The sequence below is a fragment of the Chiloscyllium plagiosum genome, chromosome 2 (genome assembly GCF_004010195.1).
Source record: "Chiloscyllium plagiosum isolate BGI_BamShark_2017 chromosome 2, ASM401019v2, whole genome shotgun sequence".
NCBI classification, from domain to species: Eukaryota; Metazoa; Chordata; class Chondrichthyes; order Orectolobiformes; family Hemiscylliidae; genus Chiloscyllium; species Chiloscyllium plagiosum.
This window is the reverse complement of record NC_057711.1, coordinates 82455590-82473840: the sequence shown is the minus strand read 5'-3', so window position 1 is coordinate 82473840 and position 18251 is coordinate 82455590. Positions and strand designations below refer to the sequence as shown.

Sequence of the window (18251 nt, the reverse complement as noted above, 5' to 3'; positions counted from 1 at the left end):
GGTGGTGGGGTCCGTTTGGAGGTGGCAGAAATGACGACGGATGATACGATGTAAATGGAGGTTGGTGGGGTGGTAGGTGAGGACCAGTGGGGTTCTGTCCTGGTGGCGATTGGAGGGCCGGGGCTCAAGGGCGGAGGAGCTGGAAGTGGAGGAGATGCAGTGGAGAGCATCGTCGATCACGTCTGGGGGGGAAATTGCGGTCTTTGAAGAAGAAGGCCATCTGGGTTGTGTGGTATTGGAACTGGTCCTCCTGGGAGCAGATACGGCGGGGAGATGAAAGAATTGGGAATATGGGATGGCGTTTTTACAGGGGGCAGGGTGGGAGGAGGTGTAGTCTAGGTACCTGTGGGAGTCAGTCGGTTTGTAGTAAATGTCCGTGTTGATTCGGTCGCCCGAGATGTAAATGGAGAGGTCTAGGAAGGGGGGGGAGGAGTCTGAGATGGTCCAGATAAATTTGAGGTCGGGGTCGAAGGTATTGGTAAAGTGGATGAACTGTTCAACCTCCTCATGGGAGCACGAGGCAGCGCCGATACAGTTATCGTTGTAGCGGAGGAAAAGGTGGGGGGTGGTGCTAGTGTAGCTGCGGAAGATGGACTGTTCCACATATCCTACGAAGAGGCAGGCATAGCTGGGGCCCATACGGGTGCCCATGGCTACTCCTTTAGTTTGGAGGAAGTGGGAGGATTGGAAAGAGAAGTTGTTCAGAGTGAGGACCAGTTCAGTCAGTCGAAGGAGGGTGTCAGTGGAAGGGTACTGGTTGGTACGGCGGGAAAGGAAGAAGCGGAGGGCTTTGAGTCCGTCCTGATGGGGAATGGAGGTGTACAGGGACTGGATGTCCATGGTGAAGATAAGGCGTTGCGAAGATAAGGCGAAGCGAAAATCATGGAGGAGGTGGAGGGCGTGGGTGGTGTCCCGAACGTAGGTGGGGAGTTCTTGGACTAAGGGGGACAGGACCGTATCGAGGTATGCAGAGATGAGTTCGGTGGGGCAGGAGTAGGCTGAGACAATGGGCAGTCAGGTTTGTGGATTTTGGGCAGGAGATAGAAACGGGCGGTGCGGGGTTGTGGGACTATGAGGTTGGAGGTGGTGGATGGGAGATCCCCTGAGGTGATGGACCTTCCCTCCACGCTTGCAGCCATGCGCCGCTACCTATATTCCCTGCAATTAGACCTACCCCAGCTCAGGACAACACTCTCTCACAGACTTGCAAAGGACCTCTACTGTACTTCATCCACAGAAGAATCCATACACTAAACAAACAGTTCTTCCAAGCCATATCGGAAATTAAAGACCTACGGAATTGAGATGAATCCTTACTTTGGAGGGTTGTGAGTCTTTGGAGCTCCTTGCCACAGACTGCTATGGGGGCAGAGCCCTTGTGTATATTTAAGGCTATGATGTCATTGCTGACACTGAGACGTGGTTGAGAAGGGGCAGGACTGGCAGTTCAGTATTCCAGGATACAAGGTTTTCACGTGAGATGGAAGGAAATAAAAGAGGAGGAGGTATTGCAGTTTTGCTCACAGAAAGGAGGGATAGCATCTTGGAAGGCTCCTGAAATGAAGCCATTTAGGGTAGAATTTAAAAACCAAAGAGGACCAATCACATTGCTGGGAATGTACTATAGGCGCCCTACCAGTCCGCGAGAAATAAAAAATCAGGTGTGTAGGCAAATTTCAGGGAAATGTAAAAGTAATAGGGTAATGATAGTAAGGGATTTTAACTTTTCCAACATTAACTGCAGTAGTTATTGTGTGAAAGGTTTGGAGGGAGTGGAATTCATAAAATGTACCTAGGACAGTTTTTTAAGCCAGTACATAAAAGACTGTACCAAAAAAGGACTGGTTCTGGACTTAATTTTTGGTGATGAAGTCAGGTAAATAGTTGAAGTATCAGTGGGGGAGCATTTTGCAGACAGCAATCATAACCTGTTAAATTCATATTGTTATGGAAAAGGGTGTGGTTGAGCCTGAAATCGAAGTTCTCAACTGTAGGGTGGGCTGATTTTAATAAGATTAGAAAGGATTTTGCCAGAGTGAACTGGGAGCAGATATTTTTAGGTGAGTCTGTTTTAGAAGGAAATATGGAAAGTATAGAGTCAAAATGTTCCAATAAAGAAAGAGGGTGGGACCATTAAATTCTGTGAATCCTGGATAGCAAAGGACATACAGGATGAGATTAACAGAAAATTAGGATTTATGGCATATGTCAAAGGCTCAAAATAGCAGATGCACAGAGAGCTATGGAATGTACAAGAGGGAACTTGAAATGGAGATTAGGAGAGCTAAAGGGGGATAGGAGTGGTTACTGGCAGGTAAAATGAAGGGAATCCTAAATTGATTTACAGATACATTAAGAATAAAATTATAATGAGGTAGAGAACAGGGCTTATTAAGTATCACAGTGGTAATTTTTGTGTTAAGCTAGAGGATGTAGATGGGGTTCTAAATGAATATTCAGGTCGATATTCACTAGTGAGAGGAACAAAATGGGTATAGAAATCAGGGAGAACATCTGTGATACAATTAAAGAATTTAGCAGAGACAGAGAGGAGGTTCTAAGTGGTCTGGCAGGCTTAAAAATAGATCAATATCCAGGGCCAGATGAAATGTATCCCAAGTTGTTGAGTGAGACAAGGAAGGAAATAGCAGGGGCAGTTGCAAAAGTGTTCAATTCCTCTTTGACCACAGAAGAGGTGCCAGAAGACTGGAGAAGAGTGGTACCACTATTCAAGAAGCTTACAAGGGATTAACCAGGAAACTACAGGACAGCCAGTCTAAGCTCAGTAGTGGGGAAACTATTAGCTGCAATTCTGAAGGACAGAATTAAACTACATTTGGAGAGGTAGTGATTAATCACAAACAATCAACATGATTTTATTAAGGGAGGTCATGTCTGGCCAATCTGATTGAATTTGTTAAAGAGGTGTGTAGATAAGGGCAATACATTTGATGTAATCTATTTTTGATAAGACTTTTGATAAAGTCCTGAATGGGAGACTGGTAGCAAAGGTGAGAGTCCATGGGATCCAGTAAAATTAGAACTACAATTGGTTGAGTGGCAGGAAGCAGGGAGTGATGGATGGGGGATGTTTTTCTGACTGTAAGTCTGTAGCGTCCCACCAGGGTCAGTGTTGGGGTCTTTGCTGTTGCAGTTTATATAAATGAGTTAGACTTGAATGTAGGTGGGTTGATCTGTAAGTTTGCTGATGATACAAAAGTTCGTGGGATGGTAAATAGTGAGGAAGTTAGCGTTAGATTACAGGAAGATATAGATGGACAGGTCAGATGGTTTGCTGAATGGCAAATGGAATTCAATCAGATAATGTGAGGTGATGTACTTTGGCAGGACAAACAAGGCAAGGGCATATTTGATGAAGCATTGAGGATCAGAGAGATCTTGGTGTGCATGCACATTGGTTTCTTAAGATATCAGGATAAAGTGGTTAAAAAGGCATAATGGTATACTTGCCTTTATTAGTCAAAGCATAGACATTAAGGGCAGGGAGACTATGCCGGAACTGTATATAATTTTGGCTACAGCTAGAATATAATGTGCAGTCTGGAATCTGCATTGTAGGAGAGATGTGATAGCACTAATTCAGAGGAGATTTATCAGGATGTTGCCTGGTCTGGAGAATTTCAGTTATGAAGAGAAATTGGACAGACTGGGGTTGTTTTCCTCAGAGCAGAGGAAAATGAGAGAGGACACGATTGAGCTGTATAAGATTATGAGGGGAATAGATAGGGGATACAGGAAAAAAACATTTCTCCTTGATGGAAGGTTCAATGACCGGGGCATAAATTTAAGTTAAGGGAAGAAGGTAAAAAGCAGTTAGGAGGAAAATCTTTTACATCCAGAGGGTGTGGGTATCTGAAACTCACTGCCTGGAAGGGTGGTAGAGGCAGAAACCGAACTAATATTTAAGAAATACATAGATGTACAATGCCAAGGCATACAAGGTTATGGGCCTAGTGCTGGAAAGTAGGATTTGAATGGGTCTGTGGTTGTTTTTGAATGGCACGGATGTGATAGCCCGAAGAAACATTTTTGGTATTATAAATCTGTATGACTGTACAAATAGATTCTTGTTCATTTAGGGAATCATGGATTACAGGGAAACAGCAGGATAGTGTACATGAAGAATTTTAGATCAGCCATTTTACCTCAGCCATCAGCCTATCGAATGGTGGAACAGGCTCAGGGGTTGAACACCCTACTCTTGTTGTTACTTTTTGTAGTCTTATAGTTTTATGGCTTTACAGCACTCAGGCTTTGGATTTTTAAATCAGATTTTTACTTCGGCTTCCCCAGGAAAACATGTAAAAGATCTTCTAAGTTTATGAGGAAGCAAGTCACAATTGAACTGGAGAAGGGATGTTCCTTGCTTAAGCATGTCAACCTACTTGCAGATTTGACAATAGTAATAAGGTGGTATTAACTGAATCAAACTGTCACTTAGTAAAATATATGATTTCCCTTTGTCTTGTTTTTCTTACTTTTCGCATACTTCATAACCATGGCAGTAACATTTTCCCTTAAAGTTTAAATATCACCAGAAAGTGGACTTTAAAATTTGTGTTGTCAGTTTATAGTTCAACATTACAGCTGCCAACTATATTCTCATTCATTCCATTCCTTTGTGATGATGTAAATTAATTTCATACAGGAATTTAATGTTAAAGACATATCCTTACCTTAAGGAGTTAAGAAGAATGGGATTTGTTCACAATATAAAATTCCTTTCGGCAGATTGATGTGTTAACATAATTAATATAACTTAATATTGCGATACTAATATAAAGGTATTATCATGTATTAAAATATAGCAAATAACCAACGAAAACTAGGATATTAGTCACTGAGGATCCCCAAGGACATAAAATCTTGCAAACAAAGACTTTATTATTCCTGCCAAATTCCCTGACTCCCTTTACAGCTCTGCCTCCTCTCTTCATACTGACCCTTCCTTCCATTACCAACTGGATTAATTCCTCCCATTGAACAACCAGGTTGTACCCTCCACCTGTATTCATCTATCACTACTTCACCTTCTGCCCCTCTCCCCACCCATAACCCTTTCCCCTCAATTTATCTGCAGCTGTCTCTACTCCCACCTCCATTCCTGAAGAAGGGTTACACCCAAAATGTTGACTTTTCCACCTCCTGATGCTGCCTGGCTGACTGTGTTCTTTCAGCCTCCAGCTTGTCTGCTTTGGATTCCAGCATCTTCAGTTTTTTGTCTCTGATTATTTTATGAGCATGTATAGCAGATTACAGCATATCAGTTTACATTTTGAAACATTCAAAATTCCTTCCAGAAATGACAGTCAACTTTTATACCCAATATAAATGTGAAGCATCAGTTTGGGTGATTGCCATTTTGAACTGTGAGGATAAAAACACAAGGTAATTCAGATCAATTAATGCAAGAAGTTTATTGAATTAATTAATGGTCCAAAGATACCTTTAACTACATTCAGTGCATTTTAAAACTGTCAAATTCATTGTCATCAGCATCAATACAAAGTTTATCAAATGCATTCTATGTCACTTTAACTATTGCATCATCATAAGGATCCTTTGCCTTTCATAATCATCGCTTTGCAACGAATCATCTTGTTTTCCATTTGCTGAATTGGATGTTATCCATTTTTTTGATGACCTTGATTCTTAGTACATGAATAGCATTGTAAGATTTGATAATGAAAATACCAAGAAGTCAGCACAAATATTTCCATTCTTTGTGAAGACTGTTTTCGTCATCAGCCATCCACTTATTCTGTTTAGCACGGACATGATCCACGAATGTTTTGTTGAAACCCACAGTCCAAAGATGTGCAGGTTAGGGTGAATAGGCCATGCTAAATTACCCTATAGTTTGCAGGCTAGGCGATTAACAATGGTAAATGTGGGCTTATGGGAATAGGGTGGGATGCTCTTCGGAACTGCAGATCCCGGTGGTCTGAATGGCCTTTTTCTACACTTAAGAGGTTCTCTGATTCCGTGTCAATACAGAATTCAGGAAACGGGACTGTGAGGTTCTTGAACAATTTGACATAGGCAGTAAGGAGGTATTGGAGGTTTTGGCAGGCTTAAACATTGACATAACCCCAAGACCAGATGAGTTGTATACCAAGCTGCTGTGGGAGACAAAAGAGGAAATTACAGGCACTCTGACCCAATTTTTAAATTCCTCTCTGGCCACAGAGATACTAGATGACAACTAATGTAGTTCTGCTTTTGAAGCGGGGTAGTAGAGATAATTCAGGAGATTATGGACCAGTGAGTCTCTCATCAGTGGCAGGGAAACTATAGGAGAAAATTCTGAAGGAGAGAGTTCATCTTTATTTGGAGAGGCAAGATTTCGTCAGCAATAGTCAGCATGGCTTTTTCAGGGGGTGGTCATACCTAACAAACTTGATTGAATTTTTCAAGGAGATGAGGCGAGTGTAGTTGATGTAGTTTACATGGATTTCAGCAAAGCTTTTGACAAGGTCCCACATGGGAGACTGATAAAGAATGTAAAAGTATATGGGATCTGGGATAACTGGGAAAATTGAATCCAAAATTGGCTTAGTGGTAGAAGATAAAGGGTAGTGGGAAAAGGCTATGTGACTGGAGGCTGGTATCTAGTGATGTAGTATGGGGATCACTATGTGTCCCTTATTATTCATGATGTATATAAATGATAGAGAAGAAAATGTTGAGGGGGGGGGGGATAATGAATAAAATTGGCTAGGTGGCTAATCGTGAGGAAGAAGGTCTTAGGTTACAGGAGGATATAGTTGGATTAGTCAGGTGGGCAGATCAGATCCGCGAAGGTGTCAGGATAGGTTAATAAGATAAGTAAGGCATATGGGACACTTGCCTTTATCAGTCATAGTACGGTATAGTTCATAAGAGCAGGAAAATTAGGTTAGAGCTGTACAAAACTTTGGTTAGGCCACAGCTGGAGCACTGTGTGCAGTTCTGATAGGAAGGATGTGATTACGCTGGAGGGGATGCAGAGGCGATTCACCAGGACGTTGCCTGAGATGGAAAGTTTAGCTATGAAAAAGGTTGGATAAGCTTGGGATGTTTTCTTTAGAGCAGAGAAGGCTGAGGGGGGGGGGGGAGAACCTGATTGAGGTGGCTAAGATTATAAGGGGCAAAAACTGAAGTTGCTGATAAAGCTCAGCAGATCTGGCAGCATCTGTGAAGAGAAATCAGAATTAATATTTTGGGTCCTGTTCTGACGACTCTGATTTCTCTTCACAGATGCTGCCAGATCTGCTTAGCTTTTCCAACAACTTCTGTTTTCGTTTCTGATTTACAGCATCCACAGTTCTTTTGGTTTTTAAGATTATGAGGGGCATGGGATGATGGATAGAAAGCAGATGTTCCCCCTAGTTGAAGGATAAATAACAAGGGGCATAAATTTAATTTTCACCCAGAGGATGGTGAGATTCTGGAATGTACTGCCTGGGATACAGGAAACCTCACAACCTTTAAAAGGTACTTGGATAAGCACTTAACTTGTCACAACATTCAAAGCTACTAGCCAAGTGGTGCAAATTCAGACTAGTTTTAGTGTAGTTTTTGTTGGTGCAGACTCGATGACCAAAGAGTCTGTTCTGTACTCTATAATTCTAAAGACTTTCCCACCCTCCACTTATTATTTACAAGCTCTGTCTACAACTCTAGTTATACAATTTGCCAGGACACTGGTCTGAGCATAGTTCAAATGAAGTCCATCCCAACAGAACAACTCTCTCCTTCCCCGTACTGCTGCCACTGTCTCATGAATGGGAAACTATTTCTCCTCACTAATTTTTGAAACATACATTTACCTCTGTAATCTTATTTATCCTAAACCAATGTGCATGTGGGTTAGGTAGTAATCCTGAGATTACTACTGCTTTGCACTTTAACCTTGAACTGCTTGTCATCCCTCAGCAGAACCTTTTCCTACTCTTACCTCTATTGTTGATACCTAAGTGGAATACAACAGGGGATCCTTCCCATCCAACTTCAAGTTTCTCTCCACCTTTGAATAGATCTTCTAAACATTAGCACTAGGTCAGCAACACAATTGTCAAGACGCTCTGTCTTTGCTACAGAGAGCAATTTCTCTTCCCCTAAGAATGATATCCCCTACTAATACTACTACAATTCTCTTTTCTTCCCCCACTTATCTATACCACGATGCTTTGGCCAGTTTGCCATTCTGCTTGCAGTCTGTGCCCTGGTCCACATCTGAAGAAAGAACCTTCTACCTATTGGGTAAGGGCACTGGCTGACACTCCTCCAAAGCTAGTTTCTGGATCCTGATACCTGTTTCACTCATATTTACCCTCTCCTGTTTCTGACCATGAATGAAATAATATATGATTAATCTAAGGGGTGTGTCTGTCACACAGTACCCAGATAACCCTTTCTCTTCCTGATGTATTTCAGTGTCCACAGTGTGGGCTCCAAGTCATCAACTCTGAGCTGAATTTCTTTGAGCAACCAATACTTGCTGCAAATGTGTTCACTGTGGATCACACCAGCATTCACCAGCTTCCACAGACTATAGCTGTAACATATCACCTGCCCAGCTATCTCCGTTATACATAGTTAAGTCGTTTAATATTAAATATTTTAAAAGTGAATTTCCTAATTACATTCTTCAGTGTAATAATATCTCCTGATTTAAACAACTTGGCCAGTCAAAAGAAACAGAGATAAAATACCCACCAATCATTTATCCATTTTCCTTTGACATCAAACTTTGGCTCTGACAGAGAAAAGCAGACTAAAGAGACACTGCTGCCACTTTTTAATCTCCCACTGATGCACTTCACATGCAGGCTCATTCTTACTTGTCTGCTTTATGGTGATGCTGACTTGCTGCACATTCCTCCCAGTCTTATTTATGATTTTGCAAGATTTACATTTGAAAATTACCATGTGCTTTAATTTTGTTCTATTGACCCCAGAGGGTAGTACCAATGTGAATCTTGCTTCCTCACGTCTTACTATTTTCACTAGAAGTGTTATTGCACTTCACAGTTTCGCTGCTGGGCACATTGAGATTTGTTGGCATTTCATCCATGTGACTTCATAGATGCTTCTGTTTTGATGCTGCTGATGAATCACTGGAATCTCATCATTTCAGAATTGAGGTGTTTTGGTAGTCTGTAAGCAATCTTTAATTGTTTATGGGATATGGGCATCACTGGTTGGCCGATATTTAATGTCTGTACCTAATTGCACTTGGTGCTGCCTGCCTCTTGAACTGCTGCAGTCCATGTGCTGTAAATAGACCCACAATGGCCTAAGGATGGGAATTCCAGGATTTTGACCTAAGACAGCGAAGGATCAGTGATATATTTCCAAGTCAGGATAGTGAGTGGTTTGGAGGGAAACCTGCTGCCCTTGACCTTCTAGCTGGAAGCTATTGTGGGTTTGGAAAGTACTATCTAAGCATCTTTGGTGAACTTCTGCAGTGCATGTTTTAGAAAATACACATTTACTGCAGCTGAGCATTGGTGGTGGAGGGAGTGGATGCCTGTAGATCTGGTGTCAATCAAGCAGATTGCTCTGTTCAGGATGTGTCAAGCTTCTTGAGTGTTGTTGAAACTGCACCCATCCAGGCAAGTGGGGAGTAATCTATCACAGTCCTGGCTTGTGCTTTGTAGATGGTGAACAGGCTTTGGGGAATCAGGAAATGAGTTTCTTGCCACATTATTCGTAGCCTCTGACCTGCTGTTGAAAGTCACTGTTCATATGTTGCAGCACTAGTCTATGTGGTTCGACAGAGTGGCTGTACAAACTAGCTGATGGTCTGAAAAGTAAGTATTCTGATGATTTGTAAATACTCATTCCAATACATGCTTCTCAAGATTAAGCCAATTCTGATATGGAGCATTTAATCTCTGACATCTTCTTCAGGGCAGATTTCTCCTAATATTCTCATGCCCATTTTTCACTCACACCAAATTCCCTTGCTTCAGTACAGTTATTTGAGAGGGAGCTAATGTTTTGAAATTTAGAATATAAACATAGAACACAGAACAGTACAGCAAAGAAATAGACCCTTTTGCTCACCATGTCTGTGCTGACCATGCTAAACTAAACCATCTACCTGAATATAGTCAGTATCCCTTTATTCTCTGCAGGTTCATGTCTGTCTAAATACTTCTTAAACTTCTTAAACCTCTCATAATGTTGTCTACTTCTACCTGATCACCCCTCAGCCTCCGCTTCTCGAGTGAAAACAATCCAAGTTTGTCTGACTTCTCCTTATAGTTAATAATACACTCCAATCCAAGCAGCATCTTGTTAAACTCTTTTTCATTCTCTCCAAAGCCTCCATATCCTCCTTAATGTGTGGTAACCAGAACTGCACACAACTCCAAATGTAGCCCAACTAAAGTTTGTATTGCAGCAACATGACTTGCCAACCTTTACACTAAATGTCCCGACCAATGAAGGTAAGTATGCCATTTGCTTTCTTTACCACCTTATCCACTTGTTTTGCCATTTTCAAGAAGCTATAGTTTTGCACCCCAAGATCTATATCAATGGTCCTAGGGGTGCTGCCATTTACGTATACTTTCCTGTTGCATTGGACATCCCAAAATACATCACTCCACACTTGTTCAGATTAAACTCCATCTACCATTTTTCTGCCCAACTTTCCAACCAACTATGTCTTGCTGTATCCTTTGGCAGCATTCCTCACTATCCACAACTCCACCAATTTCCATGTTGTCTGTACTATTCAAACCTCCTATATTTTCATTCAAATAATTTGTATAAATTCCAAACAACAGAGGTCCCAGCATTGATCCTTGCAGAACACCACTGGTCACAGACCTCCAATCAGAAAAATACCCCTCCACAACTATTCTTTGTTTTCTATGACCAAGCCAATTTTGTAACCAACTGACCAACTCACCATAGATCCCATCTCACTTAGTCTTCTGGACCAACCGAACACGATGAATCTCATCAAATACTTTAATAAAGTCCATGTAGGCAGCATCTACTACCCGTCCCTCATCCTTCATAATTTCTTCAAAAACTCAATTAAATTTGTGAGATAGGACCTCCCCCACACAAAGCCATGCTGATTTTGCCTAATATGTTCATTCTTTTGTGATACGAGTACATCCTATTCCTAAGAATCTTCTTCAACAATTTCCCAATCATCATATAAGGCTCACCAGCTTATAATTTCCTGGATTATCTCTGTTGCCTTTCTTAGACAAAAGAACAACATTGACAATTCTTCAGTCTTCTGTGACCTTGTGTGAATACAAAGAACCATGCCAAAGCCCTAGAAATCTCCTCCCTTGCCTCCCTCATATCCTGGAATAGATCCCACCAGGTTCTTAATGTTTTTCAAGACACCCATCACCACCTCCTCCTTAATGTCGACCTGCCTTAGAATATCAACATACCCCTCCCTAATCTTACCATCATATGTGACCTTCTTCTTTGTGAATACCGATGTGAAGTGCTCATTAAGGATATCATCAACTTCCGCTGGCTCCATGCAGAAATTTCCAGTTTTGTCCTTGCCTTGGACCCACCCTTATTCTAGCTACCCTCTTGCTCTTATAAAATGCCTTGGGATTTTTTCTTATCCTACACACCACGGACATTACATGGCCACTTTTAACCTGTTTCATTTCTTGTTTAAGTTCTTTCCTGCTTCCTCAAAGGATCATCTCCCAAAGGTCTAACATGGCTTCTTTCCTAGTTGGATTATCTACGTATTGTTTCAAGAAAACATCCCCAGATGTACCGAACAAACTATACCCCATCTAAGCCACTGGAACTAAGGAAGTTCCCATCAATATTATGGAAATTAAACTCCCTACAACAACAACCCTGTTGATTTTACGTCTTTTCATGATCTGCTTACATATCTGTTCCCAACTCCTGCTGGTTATTGGGAGGCCTGTAATATAACTCCAGCATAATCTTTTTCCTGAGTTTTACCGATTTGGCCTCATTGGATAAGCACTCAAAAGTATCCTCAATGGCATTTCTCCTTAGTCAGTAATGCAATTTCCCCACCCCTTTCACATCACTCTCTATCTCACTTGAAACATCTGAAATCTGAAATGTTGAGCTGCCAGTCCTGTCTTTCTTACAACCAAGTTTCTGTAATGGCTACAACATCATAGTTCCATGTAGTAATCCAGGCTTTAAGGTCATCTGTCTTACCTGCTTTATTCCTTTACTCACTTCAGACCATCAGTCCCGCTGTGTGCATTAACCAAGCACTGCTTATTCTTCTATGAGATCTACTTGACTTCACCACTACCTTCCTTTCAATCACTACACATGCTGACCTACTGATCTGGTTCCCAAACCCTGGACACACTTAGCTGAAAGTAGCTTTATACTTCATTAATTTTGCTGGAAGACCAATTAATGGTTGTTTCATGTCATTTGCACATAATGTCCTCTGTGTACTGTGTCTTAAACTCTCTCATATCAACTTCACAATAAGTCCATATCTCCTGCTTGCACTGATTCACAAAATATATAAACATGTCAGTATAACATTTTTGACAGGATCTTTTTTAAAAAAAAGGCTTCTCTTCACATTATCTTGAGGATTACTTTTGATTTTCATAGTGTCCCTTTTCCTTCTCAGTAATTCCTTTAATAGATATAAAAGACTGTATAATACATACATCATTAAATATTTTACCTTGGAATTTGCTGAAAGCCTCATTCATGCCTTCATTATCTCTAGACTCAACTATTCCCACATACTCATATTCTCCCAAATTTATCTTCTTAATTTTGAAATTGTCCAGAACTTTGATGTCCATGTCTTGAGTCATAGCTGGCTCCATTTCCCTATCTCCCCATGCTCATTGACCTGCACTGGCTCCCAAGCAGACAATATTTTTATTTAAAACACTCATAAGACCCGAAGACTTCATCTGTGGTTTCAAATATTTCCTTGGCTTCACTGTATGGCAGATAATTTTGCATTCTTTCATTACACTATTCAATCTGATTTGTTGGAAGATATCTGACAAACAAACACATCGCAGAGGAATAGGTAGAAAGTGCTGCCCCCTCAGTAATAAAGTGTATAGTTCTTGCAGTAGAGACATAAAATACTGAACTAAGATGTTGGAAGGAGGCAAGTAAAGAAGTCTATAGATGCTCAGATAGATATTTTCAGGTACAGTCAGACTAAACTGAATAAAATGATATTTCTTCTGAGGGGACAGAAAATTGTTGCCAAGCATACTTGGGAGATCAGGAGCATAGAAGTAGAACATATAGCCAAGCTTCTCCCTTTGAACCCATTCCTATGTTGTTTCTACTGCTTCAAAGTGACATGACAAACTGCATGTTTCTTTTGCAATGTGCACAAACCTGACCTATCTCCCAATGTGTGCAATTTAATTATGAGCACAAGGAAGGTATGTGCTGTTTACAATGCACTTAATTGTAATCATTTCACTTTTCAAAAAGGATCAATGCTTCTAAAGTAAGTGAGGTAGCTGAGGACATTCTCTTTTCAATGGGCCAGGTTTTCACCCTTAATAGTAGCGGATGTCAGGAAATTTGCAGGCTAGATCTGCTTTCCTCAGGAGAAAATGCCACAAGTTTGGTATCTTCGTTACTTGAGTTAACCGATCCTGGGAAATGTTCAGAAGCAGTCTCAGAAACTGTTGGATGCAGGGGATTAAGAGTATGGCCTTTCACCCAACTTCTCCCATGGCCCTTTCCATGGTCACTATACACTGTATAGAAGCAATTTTCAGTCAAAATTATATGCAAAGAAAAGCTGTAAAAATATCTTGCATTGATATCTTGCATTGATAACTTATGTTTGAAAAAAGAGTTGCATTTGCTGGCAGCACAACTGCAGGCAACATACTCACAGCTCACAGTACCTTAGTGCCACTGCCTGTGACAGTGAAGACTTGTGTACTGGCTTCATACATTTAAGTGTAGTTTTATTTAGTGCAGCAGCCTGCTTCCCCTGAAACAAATTACAAATGATTGACTGCTCGCAGAAAGAGCGCTCACTGACACACCCATTGCCTTACTCACTGCCCCACTCCCTGGACAAAGTAGCAAGACAGGCAGCAAATGGAACAGAGAAGGAGGCAGGAGTAGTGTTGCAAATGCAGTTAGGAGTGGGTCATTGAGGGGAGAAGAGAACTGGGCAGTGAATGAGAGGTAGCAACATTGGACTCACAGCAGTGATGTTATTTGCACTCACTTCTGTTTTCAGTATGGTTTAGAACATAAGATGATGTTAGCGGCTCCAACTTCCTAATCCTGTGCATTGGCAAGGGTTATAGTGTGAAAAAAATTCCATTTCACTGTCCAATCAAAGTTTCAATCATCTGGATCCTTTAAAGCCTCAATAGCTAAAGATGCAAAACACTTGAAACAACTTCATCTTTTGTAGATAAACATTGTGAGGCCCTTTCCAAATCCATTTTGAGTTATACCTCCCTCACCTTTGATGGTTTGCATTGTACTTAATGGTCTTTGCATGTAAATTAATCATATAGGAAACATGGCTGATGGATGATTTGGTGATGAACAAAAATAAATTCAGTTGTGCGTAAGAGCACTTAAGGATATGAAAAAATCTTTTAAAAATTAAAAAAATAATCATTGTGGGGCTGTTGTGGCACAGTGGTAGAATCGCCATCTCTGAATCAGGATACCAGGGTTTCAGTTCTATTTGCTGCAGGTTGTATCATAATATCTCTAAACAACTCGATTAGAAAACAAATTGTAAAAATTGAAAATGAAAGCCATATAGACAAGGCTGTTGGTCAGTCAGGGGCATGGGTGCTTCAGGAGAGAAACAGTTATGTGGGCTGTTCATTCACTTCACAATTAATTTTCTTTGTGGTTAAATGACCTACAGTTTCTTCAAACTATTGATCAAAGGCTGCAGAAACCATGTCTGATACAATATGCAAGCTTATTTCTCAACTGTCAATTTTCTGCTGGGTGTTTTTTTTCTTTGTAAACTAACTTATTATTACCAAAACTAGTATAGCTACATAGCAATATAAATCACAATAAAATGTCTGAAGGCATGACTCTGTGCTATGTTTTTCTTAAAAAGGCCAATGTTTGGAGGGCTGACCAAAAGGTTAGTTCAAGAAATGGATTTCTGTTGTTATTTTCCAAATTGTTGCATGGCATACTTTATTCCTACCCTTTCCCAAATGTAACATCAAAAAAATCATGTAAAATGTTTTTTTCTGATAAAATCGCAAGAAAACAAAAATATCTGTTTATTTAACTGCCTTTGACTTTGGTGAAATGCATCTGCTGTATTTGGAGTATGTGATTACTGTTTATTTCTTTGTCTTTACTCCCATTCTCATTTCCATGCTCCATAGACTTCCATTAGTTTGGTCCATATGTCCTGCAATAGTTTACCATGGCCTTCTGCATGATGGCTGCCAGGAACCTCTGCCACTCTTATCACCTGCCATCAGCTGTATTGGAAGGATTTACAGGCTGATGGTAAACTTGTTTGACCATGTCACAAATACACTTTTCATGATGCAATAACTAGAAAAAAACTAAAGAAAATTCATACAGCATTTATTCTTTCTTGTATTAAATAAACAAACTTTGTACAGATAAAAGTCCTACCAGACAATTAGGCTGCTCATATTAGTGAGAGATGACTGGCATCTAAAGATATTTTCTAATCAACCTGTTCATAGCTGATATAACATACCTCTGGAGCAGGTACGACTTGAAGTAGGGACACTTCACCACAACAGCACTCTAAGCCTCATTATGCTTCAGGTGAGGGATGGGGTTGAGAGTTGGGACATTTATGGTAATCTCAATGAGTGGTGGAATTGAACCCACATTGGATTAACTGTATTGCAAACTTTAGTTCCTATGTACTGACCACTGGTGTTTTTGCTGCTAAGTGTTGCATCCTTGTCTTTACTGGTTGAACATTTTACAGCTTTTTGTATGTATAAGGAACAAAATGAAATAGCTTACATTTAAATTGCATCTTTCTCTTATCCTCTATATCCTAAAGCACTTCACTGTCAATTAATTGAAATATAGATATGAGGTCATTTAGTCATACAATGAGGGAATTGTAAAGGAAATTCAACAAATTTGCAATTTATTACTTCTCAATCTCCAGGGCAGTGTCAGTACTCAACACTGATAACAGTTGTTTCATATTCTTATTGTCTGTGTCATTGTGTTTTTGTGTTCCTATGATGATTCCAAAAAGCAAAAATTATATCATATCATATGATATCATCACAAACATTGTTTGTTTCACATAGAAGCTAAGCGGATTAAGTAAGATATAAACTGTAGTACTCCACACATGGGAAATTTTACAGTCTTAGCTTTCAATGGGTTTGGAGGTGACAAAGTGAGTGGAGGATAGGTAATTTCCTACCATGGAGATGAATTTGGAGAATTCAAGAACATTTTATATATTTCACTGATTTACTCAATAATGATTCAGCCTTGTGACCTGATTACTCTTGCAGTCAAGAAATGTCAGACATATAGGTTATCCGAAAACTGGGATAAAAAGTTAATTATAAAATATGGAAGAAAAATATAAGAAGATTAGGATTGCTTTGGTCCATTGTAATTTTGCTGTTTTCTTTTTACATTTGCAGAATGACAAAATAGTTGAACAACAACTTGTTATGGATCAACTCCAAGAAAAATTACAGCTCCTTAAAACTGAAAAAGTTTCAATTCATTGCAAAAGTTCAAAGGAAGTACCTTTAGCTGTGACCACAGCAAGAAGACCCCACAGTGTACCATTATTGAAAGTCCATCTTAAGTCTTTCAATATAATTCAGTCTAGTCAAGCTACTCCCAATACAGATTCCAGAAAGGTATGTGTTCATTGATAGAAAATGAAGCTTTCATATGATTAAACCCAAGGTATGTGTAAGTTGTATGCAAATGAGATTAAAATATGAAGAAAATGGGATTGTTTTCACTGGTGCTAGTGGAAACTTGGCTCATAACCACGAGTTGCTTTCTGAACACCTTTAAGAATGAAATGACTTTTGATGTCTGCCTTGTCTGCTTCTGCCAATATATGGGAGAAAGGGTTTCAAAGTTAGGTTCCCCAATTTTTGTAATCTCTTTTGGGTTTCTCAGTATTTTTCTGGTGTCAGTAGTTTCACATTCAGTTTTCATGTCCCCTTGGCACCCCCTCTCGACTTCCCTCTGGACATAACCTGAGATACTGTTACTTTTTAAATAACATCTCATTCCACCTTGAATGCTTCTATTGAACTTGCCTCCACCACATTCTCAGGCATTTCAGACTGTAACAGCTGATATGATATGATATAATTTTTGCTTTTCGGAATTATCATGGGAACACAAAAACACAGGATCAGTTGGCGTATTGAGCCTGTTGCATCTTTCAGTTAGATCATAGCTGATAAGCTACCTCATCACCTTTTATCAATGCTAACTCCTTATTCCTTTAAGTCATTTATCTTCAGAAATGTATTGATTTCTGTCTTGAATATGCTCAACAATTGAACTTCCACAGCCTTCTGGGGTAGAGAATTCTAAAGGTTTATCACCCCTGTATGAAGAAATTTATCTTATATATCCTAACCTTACACTGAAATTATGTTGTTTGGTTCTAGATTCAACAGCCAGGGGAATCATCCTTTCCATATTCGCTCTGTTACGCCCTGTAAGATTTTGTAATTTCCAAAGAGGTAACCTCTCATTCTTTGAAACTCCAGAAAATACAAGGCAGGTATCATAGAACATAGAACATAGAAAAATACAGCGCAGTACAGGCCCTTTGGCCCTTGATGTTGCGCCGATCCAAGCCCACCTAACCTACACTAGCCCACTATCCTCCATATGCCTATCCAATGCCCGTTTAAATGCCCATAAAGAGGGAGAGTCCACCACTGCTATTGGCAGGGCATTCCATGAACTCACAACTTGCTGAGTAAAGAATCTACCCCTAACATCTGTCCTATACCTACCACCCCTTAATTTAAAACTATGCCCCCTCGTAATAGCTGACTCCATACGTGGAAAAAGGTTCTCATGGTCAACCCTAATCATCTTGTACACCTCTATCAAGTCACCCCTAAACCTTCTTTTCCCCAATGAAAACAGCCCCAAGTGCCTCAACCTTTCCTCATACGATCTTCCTACCATACCAGGAAACATCCTAGTAAACCTCCTCTGCACCCGTTCCAGTGCCTCCACATCCTTCCTATAAT

The 18251-nt window shown here is 40.2% G+C and overlaps 1 protein-coding gene across 4 annotated transcripts in view; it reads left to right on the top strand.

The window, feature by feature from the left end:
• Positions 1-18251, top strand: part of LOC122561287 (kinesin-like protein KIF27) — a 142148-nt gene that overhangs the window by 26359 nt on the left and 97538 nt on the right. For all 4 annotated transcript variants that reach the window (XR_006314985.1, XM_043712962.1, XM_043712952.1 and 1 more), the window contains one exon: positions 16656-16880. Coding sequence is in view for 3 of the 4 variants with exons in the window: in XM_043712962.1 (XP_043568897.1) it covers positions 16656-16880 (225 nt within the window). In the remaining variant the exon portion in view is untranslated. The remainder of the gene's footprint in view (positions 1-16655; positions 16881-18251) is intronic.